The following is a 13065-nucleotide window of genomic DNA, read 5'->3' on the forward strand; positions in this document are numbered from 1 at the left end:
AGTGCTAAATAGAAATATTAGAGATGAAAAGAATATAAAAGGGATGAAAATTAAAAAGGAAGAATTTAAGTTGCAAACATTTGCTGATGATCTGGTTTTTATCTTAGAAGACCCACTAGAAACAGCATCAAAATTGATAGAAAAGATAGAGACATATGGAAAGGTGGCTGGTTTGAAAATAAATAAAGATAAGACAAAGATCTTGACAAAGAATATGCTATCAAGACAAAAGGAAGAATTGGCAAACCTTTTGAAAAATCAGGTCACAAATAAGACCAAGTACTTGGGGATATACTTGACAGCAAGATGTAGTACACTAAAAGAGAATAATGATATCAAACTTAAACAGCAGATAGCGCTAAATTTGGCGAAATGGGAAAATTTACAACTGTCATTAATAGGGAGAATATCAACAATTAAGATGAATATATTACCCAGAATTTTATATTTGTTTCAAACAATTCTAATTAGGCTTGGAAAAGACTACTTTGAAGATTTAAATAAAATTGTATTGAAATATATATGGCAAGGTAAGAAAGCGAGAATAAAGTTAAAACTTTTGCAAGATGCTAGAATAAGAGGAGGATTTGGTTTGCCTAATTGGGAGTTGTATTACCAAGCTACAAATTTGAAGTGGGTTAAGGAATGGATAACATTAAGAAATACTAGATTGTTGACATTAGAAGGACATGACCTGTTGTTGGGTGGCATGCTTTTCTATGGTATAAAGGAACTAAAACACAGGGGTACTTTAGAAGACATTATATACGGGAGTCTCTGTGGTTAAATTGGGAGAAGATTAAAAGACAATGTTATTTGAAAATTCCAGTCTGGCTATCGACTATTGAAGCATTTTCTTATCCTATAATATACAAAAAGGAACAAACAGTTAGATATGGTGAAATATTGAATGAAAAGGGTGAACTTAAATCTATACAAAAACTAGAGGAACAAGGTATAAAGATGAATTGGTTTTCATATGCACAAATTCATTCAAGGTATGATAAAGATTCTAAAACAGAAGGTTTCTATGATAAACTGATTGACTTAGATAAGATTTTGACAGGTGCTGATGAAAAGGTGATTAAAAAATTGCATGGATATTTATTAGAAATTAAACTAGAAGAACAAGTTAAAGAAACTATGGTTGCTTGGGGGAAGAATTTTGGATATGGGATTGATCTAGAGAAATGTCAAAAATTGTGGTCTCAAATTATAAAATGACAATGTCAACAGCATATAAAGAAAATTTGTGTAAGATGTTTTTACAGGTGGCACTTTCCCCCAACAAGAATAGCAAGAATGTTCAAGAATAAATCCGAAAAATGTTGGAAATGTCATCAGATACCTGGCTCATATTACCATATGTGGTGGACTTGTGCGGATGCTAAAAAATACTGGACTAGAATCCACACGTGGTTCGAAAAAATGACAAAAAAGCATATAGATTTGAAACCAGAAATATTTTTATTGGGAATTTTACCTGAAATATATAGTAAAGACTTGAAATATCTGATTGTAAATGTATTAACAGCGGCTAGGATTGTATTTGCTAAAAACTGGAAAAATGAGAAAATACCATCACAGGAGGAAACCATTAAGAAAATATTGGAATGTGCTTAAATGAGTAGATTGACATTTGAAATTAGAGAACAAAATGATAAACAATTTTATAAAATTTGGGATCTATTCTATCAATGGTTAGAAAATAAAATATAGTAATGAAATATGTAGACTTTTAGAAAATAATAAATATATAAAGATGTATTATTTTCTAATATCTACAAAATGATTCTAGGATAGATCTGGGATGATAATATGAATTGTCATAAAACAAATTAAAATATGATCATTTTGGAAAACATGAATGAATAAAAGTACAGTCAAATGATTGATTAATAATGATATTAATGTATTTATTGATTGAAAATAGGAGATTATATACAATGTAATTATAATCGAAGACTATGAAATGGAAGCACAAAACAATTTGTAAACCAACCGGCACACTGTATGTACATATATGGAAGATGATTCGATGTTTTTATGTTTTGTTTATTTATGTTTGTTTTAAAAACCAATAACAAATTTTAAAAAAAATGAAAAAAAAAGAAGGGAAAAATCCTGATAGCAGGAAGAGTAAGATGGGAAGAGTGGAACAGTCAGTCTACGGAAGAGAAACAGCTCTGGAGATTTGGGCAAAGAGACTAGACAACCCTTTCTCAAGATAATGGTTTGGTTTTCCTCTGCAGTGCAGAGGGTTGAGCTAGACGACCTCATGGTCCCTTTCAGCTGAACAATTCAACAATTTTGAGAGGAAAGGGAGCAGAAGTCAGATCTTCTCAGCAGCTGTTCCAACATTGTGGGACACGCTATCACCAAATTGAACTTACCCCTTTCCTCTTGGATTCGGAAAAACCCTGAAAAGCTCCCTTTCACACTGCCATTTTATCTGACTGATGGGGACTAGGCAGCCATTTTTGGCTACACAATATTGAAAGTTACTATGAATTGTTCTTTTGCTTCCCTGTTATTCTTCCATAATCAAGATTAGATGCAGTAGTGTAAACATTGGTAAATTGGAACAAATATCCACAAAATTCCTAAGTCGTGCAAAAACAATTCCAGGTGGAAATTTGAAACAAATGTTCCACAGCTAATAATAACAGTCAAGAAGCACAATAAATATTTGAGTCAAGAAGAATCAACATCCTGGTGTTTCAAAGAGCTCCTTTTATCTCAGAGATGTAAGTAAGAAAGTTCTTGCTAAATTATTTCCTGTTGCAATACTGGAACTCTTTTAGCACAGCTAATCATTGTTTTGGACCAAAAAAAACCAGGGAAGTCATATTGTACAAGCCATGATAGTAATATTAACGATGGCTTAAAAGCTAGTTGAAGTGCGTTCTTATGCAACACTTTCAAAGCTTGAACTAAAACATTACCTTATGTTTTCACATAACCCCTGAATCTAGCCAATGTAATCTGTAAGTCGCATTTTATATTTAATGCAGGAATGAGGCTCCGGCCAAGGATTATTTCTCATTTAATAAACAGCAAGCAACCCAGAATGATATGAGACTGCATAAATGGATTAAAAAATAAATGAAAAACCACTTGTCAACTCCTTATCTCCTGCATCTTTGCAGAAAACACCTTTGTCACCCAAATCTCTTCCAAAATAAAGTTTGAGAATATATCCTCTTTAGCTCATTACTTAACCAAGGACACCTTTCTAGTGGATCCCTAACTCTCTTACTGACCGATCTGACCAATACAATTCTATTTAATGTAAAATAAGAGACGATCACAGCATCTCAAATAAAGTCTTCCCTGCAGCTATGATTAGCTTTGCTAAAAGAATTCTGGTATTGCAACAGGAAATAATTTAGCAAGAACCTACTTATTTACACTTTCATTGTTTATAATTCAATCCTGACAGGGGTTCAAACGGACTTATTCAACTCCTCAGACTTTCCAAGCTTATAAGCTATGGGGGGAAATCTGAAACACGACCAAAAAGGCCTTCTTTTTTTTTCCTACATGGAGCCCAAAAGGTGGGTTGTTTTGTGGCTTCCTTCTTACATGACCCCTGCAAGGTAGACCCATCCAGGGAGAGACAGAAAGGTTCAAGTCCACTTTGGGGGTCATTTTTCTCCCCATTTTCTACCTACACACACACACACCCATATTTTTCCTCACAACTGCTTTGTGAGGTAGGCCAGCCTGGAAAGAGAGGGAGGAAAGAAAGGAGGGGGCTGCTCAACTCCCCCCACCCACCCCCGCCTCAAAGTTTATTTTTATCCCCCAGCCCAGCAACAGCCCGGCCGGGTAGGACGTCCAAACCGCCCCGAGGAGGCGTGGAAGAAGAACGCGGTGCCCTCGCCCTCCTCCTCCTCCTCCTCCTCCGCCGCCGACCGGCGCCCCTTCCGGCACCGCCCGCAGCCTCGCAGAGGCGCCATGCAGAAGGTGGAGGTGGACCGGCAGTTCCCGCGCTCTGCGGGCGGCATCCTCAAGGCGGCCCGCATGGTACGTCGAGGCCAGGCGGGGCCTCTGAGCGTGTGCAGAGCGCCTCTCTCGCCAGGCCCCGCGGCCTCTCGGGGACGGATTTCCCCAGCGGGGAGGGTGGGTTGAGTGGGCGCGCTGAGGTTTGTCCGCTATTGTTTCTTCCTCCTCCTTTCCTTTCTTCCTTCTTTTTCTCCCTCTCGGCTCCTTTCCCTCCTCCCTCCTTCTTTTTTCTCCTTTCCTTTCTTCTCTCCTCCTTTCCCTCCCTTTCCCTTCTTTCTCCCTCTCAGCTCCTTTCCCCCTTTTCTCCTCCATCCTTCTTTCTCCTCCTTTCCTCTCCTTTCTCTCTCCCCTTTTCTCATTTTCCCTCAGTCCCTCTTCCCTTTTCCCCCTCCATCCTTCTCTTTCCTTTCTTCTCTCGTCTCCTCCTTTTCCTCCTTCTTTCTCCTCCTCAGCTCTTCCCTTTTTCCCCACCATCCTTCTTTCTTTCCTTTCTTCTCTCCTGCCTCCTCCTTTCCCTTCTTTCTCCTCCTCAGCTCCTCTTCCCTTTTTCTCCTCCATCCTTCTTTCTCCTCCTTTCTCATTTTCCCTCAGTCCCTCTTCCCTTTTCCCCCCTCCATCCTTCTCTTTCCTTTCTTCTCTCGTCTCCTCCTTTTCCTCCTCCTTTCTCCCTCTCAGCTCTTCCCTTTTTCCCCACCGTCCTTCTTTCTTTCCTTTCTTCTCTCCTGCCTCCTCCTTTCCCTTCTTTCTCCTCCTCAGCTCCTCTTCCCTTTTTCTCCTCCATCCTTCTTTCTCCTCCTTTCTCATTTTCCCTCAGTTCCTCTTCCCTTTTCCCCCTCCATCCTTCTCTTTCCTTTCTTCTCTCGTCTCCTCCTTTTCCCTCCTCCTTTCTCCCTCTCAGCTTCTTCCCTTTTTCCCCACCGTCCTTCTTTCTTTCCTGTCTTCTCTCTCCTGCCTCCTCCTTTCCCTTCTTTCTCCTCCTCAGCTCCTCTTCCCTTTTTCTCCTCCATCCTTCTTTCTCCTCCTTTCTCATTTTCCCTCAGTTCCTCTTCCCTTTCCCCCCTCCATCCTTCTCTTTCCTTTCTTCTCTCCTGCCTCCTCCTTTCCCTTCTTTCTCCTCCTTTTCCTTCTTTCTCCCTCTCAGCTCTTCCCTTTTTCCCCACCATCCTTCTTTCTTTCCTGTCTTCTCTCCTGCCTCCTCCTTTCCCTTCTTTCTCCCTCTCAGCTCTTCCCTTTTTCCCCACCATCCTTCTTTCTTTCCTGTCTTCTCTCCTGCCTCCTCCTTTCCCTTCTTTCTCCCTCTCAGCTCCTCTTCCCTTTTTCTCATCTTTCTTTCCTTTCTTTCATCTCTTCCTTCTCTTCCTTTTTCTTTTCTTCCTCTTATCTCTTCCTTTCTTCATCTCATTTTTTCTTTTCCTCTTCATTTCCTTTCTTCTTTCTCCTCCTGTTTCCGTTGCCATCTTACTTCTTTCTCCTTTTCCCCTTCATCTCCTCTGTCTCCTTTCTTTCTTCTCCTGGCTCCTTCTCTCCTTTCTCCTTTCCCCTCTTCCTGATCTTTTTTCTCCTCCTTTCTCCGTTTTCTCTGTTCCTCCTTCTCCTTTTCCTCCTTCTCTTCTTTTTCTTCCACCTTCTCCTCCTTCTGTATAACCTATAAATTAAATCCCCCCCAAATAACTTTTAGAGTCAAATAATGAAATAATACAAACAAAATGCAGCTATTCCCAGTGTTAAACAATGGGCTCAGGAAATGCGTAATCTTACTGGTTTTTGATAAAGCATTTGCCTTTGTTTCCCTTTGTTTTTGGCTTTTGTGTATCTTGTTACGAAATAAAATATAAAAAGTAATAAACAGAACAGCCGTTAACCTAATAATGATGTAAAACTGAAGGGAAAAGTAAAAAGATTTCATACAATATTAATATGTTAGGTTGTACGCTACCTAGAGTCACATTTAGTGACATGAATGGCCGTATAAATTGACTAAATAAATGAAATATAGAATGAGCTCATTCACTTAACATATTCATACATCTAGACTTTACAGAAACATATTGCTCCATTTATTCATTGTAAGGCATTTGTTAAAATTCAGTGTCTGACTTTCAGGGCAATGAACCATTCATATTCATTCCTAATCTCTGGGTTCACACACTAGCTCTACCCCAGAAAGAAACTAACCGGGGTCCAACAAGCCATGTTGTTAGGGTTTGTAACTGAATAAGAATACTTGTCATCTCCCTTGATCCATACAGTGGTTGTCCAGGGCCAGTCCAGGGGCATTTTAAATCTACCCTCCCCAACCAGAAATCATCTAGGTTCATTGGACTACAACAGCCATCTTCCTTAGCCCCAGGAAGAAGAAAAAAAGACTATGGGTAACACATCAGATAAAGAATAAGTTGTTTCCAAATATTTTCTGAAGTTCCTACTGTGATGTGAAATGATGATTCTTTCCAGGTGCGCATCTTACATTCTCAAAGCCCAGTTTTTTCCTTTTTCATGCTGTAACTTCATTCTTTTTCAGTTCTTAAATGTCTCTGTCTCTCTCCCCACACCCCTTAAAGATTTAACCGTTGCATTTTTCACATTTTAAATTCTAACCTTGACTTGTTTGTGTGTATCTGTGTATATTAGTATATGTTGTGCAAATCCAGCTTATCCTTTATGATTCACTGATCAGGCAAACAAGTGAATTAATTCAATAACCAAATAAAGAATGGAATGCAAACCGAGCCACTATAATACCTCTCAGCAAACTTAACTTCTGTTTCAGGAAGTTGTGCCTTGTTTCGGCTGCTTGTTTTGATCAACGAAATCAAAGTGTGAAGCGCCAAACTCTTGGGTTGAAGTTGCTGCTACCATTTAAGTGTGTTTCATATGGAAACTTGTGTGCAAGACATTCTGTCCTTGTCACATCCTTGGTCTGTTTTAGCTAGAATTCCAAAGAAACATATAGCATTTCTTTTTGTGAAATTCCTTAGCTTTGTGTTTTATTATTTTAATATGTCAAATAGAAAATTTAGCAGTCTTTGCAGGGTGTCTTGTAAATTACTTATTTCTTCCTTGCAGCTTCTAGCTTTTATGGCAACCATCACTTTTGCTGTCAAAAGATCTCATGAAGCCTTCCTAGCCCTTGTGATCATGGAACTTGTCATTACCTTCTTATTCTATTTACTCTATCTACTGAAGTTGGATGCACAGCTAAAATTCATGTTTTGGCCTTTGGCTGTAAGTATAATTTTTTCACAAACAACTTCTTTGTGTACACATTCTGTAGCTAATGCAAAAACAGATGTCAGATTAGTACTTAATGTATCCAGTCATATTCCTGGAAAAACAAGCTAATTATAGAAAGACTATACACTGTTTTGTATAGCTTCATCTCTGGATGTAGGAATATATGTATTCTTTTATTTATTCATTCATTCATTCATAACATACTTCTAATGAGTATGCTTCATTTAACATTGTAAAATTACTGGTGTTAGATCTGCTTATGAATTGTGTACCTAATGTTGATAATTCTTAGGATTATATTTACCTGACTAGTTTCACTGAATGAAAAGCATTAATCCACCAGACCATTTCAGATTATCGTTCTTCTGTCTTTACAAACCAGCGTATTTTCTTTTCTAAGTAAGAAGTACCTACTTAGTAAGAAGTAAAAGACGTTGGAAGTAAAAGTAAAAACACAGAATAAAGCAGTACTGTATTGAAAAATGCGGACAGACTCGATATGGAAAACAGGAGCTTAAATTCCATGAATGATTTATTTTAGGGCAATGCCTAAAACCTGGTCATTCTTCAAAATACATCTACTGTCACCACATGTGATATTATATTTAAGATGCTTTAAATATACTTCTAAATATATTGGCTATCATTTTTTATTAGCTACAATGATACAGATTTTGTTCAGTGAAAAGCATTTTAGACTTAAAACACTGCTTATCTTCTGTTTGAGGCATTATTTATAAAATGTAACTGGGTGTTACTGCATTAAGCATTTGGTTACTCATCCTTCACTTTTTTAATCATCTCAAGATGACTCAAAATCATTTTTCCATGGAGCTTTAACTTCTGCCCATTATAAAAATCATTCTTTTCAGCAGTTATATTGAAGCTTAGCCAGCAATCGGGTAAAGCTTCACATTTATAGCCTTTTATAAGAACTCTTTTCTTGGATGTTGCTTTAGTTTTACAAAGCAAAAGAATATTGATGGAATATAAACATTTTTATCAGATATCAGGGGGCTGTGAGTTCGATCCTAGGTAGAGATATTTCTCTCTCTGGACACAATGAGAATATATCTGCTGAATATAACTCCACATTGGCAACAGGAAGGGCATCCGGCTCCATTCAGTTGCCCAAGACTATACCCCGCAAAGGATTATGGGGTCTTTAAAAGAAGATGATGATGATATGCAAACCTGGGATCTAAGTATACACATTTCAGCTAACTCCTCCAACTGTATAACTCCGTATTGTAAATAGGCACTAATTAGTTTAATTATTGTACTATTGTTGACACTTGTATCTGCATTTTATTTCTGACAAGACCTTGTGAGGTTTGCTAGGAATCGCTTGATTGACAAGAGAAGAGCCAGACAGCAAAAATGCCTTGGATGTAGAGACAGCATTCTTTGCTTTGTTTTTCAGGATGCTTTCAATTCCTTGGTGGCAGCACTATTTCTCCTCATTGTCGGCTTGTGCGCAACAATCATAAAGACCATTAAGGAAACATTAATTGGAGGGGTAAGTAAGACATCTGTACTAGCAGTACAGTGTGAAAACTAGCTGGGCGCATCCTGGAAAGTATCTATGGGCAGGTACCCACAGATATCTAGGGGAGGGTATCTGAAGAACAGTTTTTGCCCTTAATGTAGGTGCTGAATCCCAAAAAATGCAAATAAGGACAATATTGAGCTGGAAGTTCATTTCCTAAATGTCCTAATATAGGTAGTCCTCGACTTACATCAGTGCAGCGTCCAGGGGTCATGCGATCACCTTTTGCGACTTTCTGACAAGCAGAGTCCATGGGGAAGCCAGATTCACATAGCAACTGTTTCACTAACTTAACAACTGCACTGGTTCACTTAACAATTGTGGCAAGAAAGGTCGTAACATAGGAGAAAACCTAACAACTGCCTTGCTTAGCAACAGAAAATTTGGGCTCTATGATGGTAGCAAATCAAGGCCTACACCTGTAAATAAGATCCTAATTTCTCAACTAGGTCTACAATTTTATTTATCCAATACTTAGACTTATGGAACTCAGTAAGCAGCAAGGAAACCTATTAAATATAACTTTCTCTGCTTGCTAAGCTATCTAATCTTTGGAAGTTTTTCTCCTGATTTAAAACAAAATAGCAATAGCACTTTGACTTATATACCGCTTTACAGTGCTTGCTTTCCCTTTGCTGAGAACACAGTAAAAGGAAGCAAATTTCTAGAATATGAGGTACAGACATTTTTCCAGATTTCTTACCATCTATTTAGAACAGTCACAAAACCAAATTCTGATCTATATAGTAGCCTTTAGATGTTAATAATGATTCTGTGTTTTTCATTTTTGTGTGGAATCTGAACCCTTTTTTTCCCTTTTTTACAGGTATTCTGTTTGATACTTTGCGTTCTTTGTATAATAGATGCTACTTTAATCCTGAAAAAAGTTACTTTTAATAGGTCATAGTAGGAAGAGATGGTATCCAAAAATAGAATGGCCCCTGAACCAAATAAATTATATAAAACAGCCATTCCTAATATAACTTTATACAGATATGTTGGACTAGAGTTCCCATCATCCACAACAAATGCATAAAGCACTTTATTGTGTGCAACTGGGACAAAATACCAGCAGGTCATCAGATTGGGAAAGCTGTTATAATCCATTTTAAAAGCCTGCTTTGCTGTAGGCTCTTTGTCACACTTTCTCTGTACTTCCTAAAAGCTTTAGATTCCAGTTGAGTCCGTCAAGCTTTATTAAATCCTATTGATTTCAAAAGGCAAAATGAAGCACATGTTTTAACCCTATCAAATTACATGTAATTTAAAATCCTTTTCTTGAAAGGCGATGTTATGCTTTTAGTTTAACTGCATCTAGAATTTGACTACGGCGTACTACTTTATTTAACAGCATAAACAACCGTTGATAAAAATACTTTCTGTTTTATAAAATAGCTGTTTTTTTAACCATATAACATTAGAAATGATTATAGGGTACATTTTCTTGAATTTGTTTGTATTAAATTTTAATGTTTTTAATTAAAATGGTTTACTTGTGATAATATTAGAGCTCCTGGTATTTATTGTGTGTATTTTCCCTGCTCAGAAACTTTTTAAAAAGCATTAAATCTTTTAACAAAATTCCATCTTAAGAAGCCACCACCATTGATTATGCTATTTGCAATAGCAGAATACTGAGTTCACCCAATATGCTGGGCTAATATGAGGGTGGCTCAGTGACACACACACACACACACACACACACACACACACGTCCTTCCAGTTAAACATTGAGCCTCTGGCCATTCGTTAGCATGTTGCACAAATGCAGAGACACACAGCTTGGCAAATCTTAGCAGAGCACTCAAAAAGAGGAAGTCGGACAGAAAAACCTTTTAGACTATTGTCTGACAGTGCAGAGTAGAAATGTAGCAGTAACCAACATTTTTATTTATTTGTATCCCCATCCTTTATTGGTTTTACAAACAACTCAAGCCAGAGTGCCTATCCAACGTATCTTTTTGCCTTGTATTTTCCCAACAACAACCCTGTGAGGTATCACCACATCATTGGAAATGTAACATAGAGATAGGGACCTATTATCATATGTGGTAGAAATGCATAAAAGCAAAAAAAAAATACTGGTGAAAAATAAAGGCTTGGATATTAAGAGATGGTTAACCAGAAAATAGAGTTCAGACCAAAAACTTTCCTACTGGGAATTATTAATGAGAAATACAGTAATGGAACAATATATTTAATGATACATATAATAACAGCTGCGAGATTGGTGTATGCCCAAAACTGGAAGAATGAAGATACCCCTACAGAAAGTGAAATAATAAAGAAAATACTAGTCTGTGCAAAGATGGACAGATGAACTTTAGAAATCAAAGACAAGATGAGACGGAGTATTGTGAAGTCTGGAGTAAAACGTATCAATGGCTAGAGTCAAGGAAAAAGAAAGAAAAAGTTGACGCTTTACAGGAAACCAAAGAGAATAGAATATAATGGACAAATATAAGATGATACAAATGCACGAGTATAAAAAACGGTTGTAAATATGTAGATAAATGTAAATAGAAATAATATGCATCTAGCATTATACTAATAACATAAGGGAAAAAGGAAATTAACTGTTATGTGTATCTCTATACTATAGCTTGCATGGCCCAAATGATGGCCAAGAAAGTCACACTGTGTTCAATTGTTTTTAATGTTTATTCAATAAAATTTATATTAAAAAAACCACCCTGTGAGGTGAGTTGGACTGAGAGGAACTGGCCCAAGGTCACTTAGTTGGCTTTCGTGGCTAAGGTGGGACTAGAACTCACGGTCTTCCTGCTTTCTAACCTCTGGCACCTTAACCATTAAACCAAACTGATTCTCATGGAATAACATTACATTTTTCCACCTCTAATAAAATTAATGAAGTTCATTGAATAATTTCTTTAGGGCAAAACAACCACCCAATATTTATTGTTTTGGTTCCTAATTCTAACTCAACTTTTGGGTAGCTTATGCTATAAAAAGCAGGTACCCCATTCTTAGCAATAATATTGCAATAAGGTTTTTTGCAGGAGGGGGAATGTCACATTCAGGCACGAAGCTCAACAGTTAGGTGTGCCAAACAAGCCTTAAGACTTGCTTTTCCTTTTCATTCCACACCAACAATGAGAAGTTCTGAAGGTTTGCTGAAATTCCTGGCATTTTGTGCACCAGGATAAACCAAATAATCCTATAGTTTCTGATACTGACTTAAGATAAACCAGAGATGAGGAATTGTTGGCTTAAAGGGTTTCATGCAAACTACCAAGTCTTCATCTGTGTAAATTCTTCCAAAGAACCAGTCTTCTCTCTTCCTTACATGCCAATATTTCCCAACTCTGATTTTTTGATAATTTTTTTAAAAAAGGAAAAAAAATAGTTAAAGCCTTTTATGAATTTGTTAAAATGAAAACACCAAACTATGTCCTTGTACTTGTTTTTAACTAATACTTAAAATGATTTAAGGTGTGGTAGCATAAATGTTTGGAAATACAGTACATGGAAAAGTGGAACAATATGTGAAAGCAGATCTTTTTTTCAATACAGGCAAACTTAAGGCTTGCAAAATATCAGGTGAATAGTTAAAAAAAATAGAAATTGCCCATGGTGGTAATATTTCAGAAAAAGAAAGACTGAACATTTTATGGCAAAATGTCAATTTCTGAATCTTAATCAACTTTCTGAAAGTTTCATACGGTAGAAGCAAAAACCAGGACTTATAACTGGATTCTTTTTGCTTTTGGCATTTTTTTTGCTTGTCTAAACAGGCATCAGTGAAGACAAACTACATTCCTTCAAGCTTACAGCTCCATTTGCCAAAAACAATAAAAACCTCTAAAGTAGAGTTAAATATATTTCTATGTTATACATCAAACAAGCAAAGGAGTATAATGTTTATAAAGTCATGGATCATTTTATAGCTATACAGGTTATTAAAAAAAAATTCCTACTGAAATTACTTCTCCCAAAGATTCTCCGGAAAGTTGGCTTATGCCTTCCACATACAATAGGATAACAACTCGCCAAATTCCTAGTTAAATGTGGGTAGGATTGATAGTGAAATTATCTCACTTACCTCCCTTGCTTAACCAGGCGAAAATTAATTAAAAGCATTGTAGTCCAGTTTTTTGACATGACTGATCCTCAGTAGTCTTCTGAAGTCTTTCTCTTGACACTTCAGTCTATTGATTTTTGCCTAAATTAATTATCCCCCATAATTAAGATATACATAAAGCCAACACTATGTCTGCATACATGTTCTAAATCATGATTATTTTGCATAACTT

General features: G+C 36.9%; 1 protein-coding gene across 1 annotated transcript; it reads left to right on the forward strand.

Annotated features, from left to right (window-relative positions):
• The first annotated feature begins 3858 nt into the window (after window positions 1-3858).
• Window positions 3859-10293, forward strand: CKLF (chemokine like factor). The gene is made up of 4 exons (XM_026714170.2): window positions 3859-4029; window positions 7075-7233; window positions 8666-8761; window positions 9618-10293. Exons 1-4 carry the CDS (start codon window positions 3961-3963, stop codon window positions 9696-9698), a joined length of 405 nt encoding a protein of 134 aa, XP_026569955.1. The 5' UTR covers window positions 3859-3960; the 3' UTR covers window positions 9699-10293.
• Window positions 10294-13065: the final 2772 nt, after the last annotated feature.

This window comes from Pseudonaja textilis, chromosome 11, assembly GCF_049901715.1.
Source record: "Pseudonaja textilis isolate UNSWEBS1 chromosome 11, rPseTex1.2, whole genome shotgun sequence".
NCBI classification, from domain to species: domain Eukaryota; kingdom Metazoa; phylum Chordata; class Lepidosauria; order Squamata; family Elapidae; genus Pseudonaja; species Pseudonaja textilis.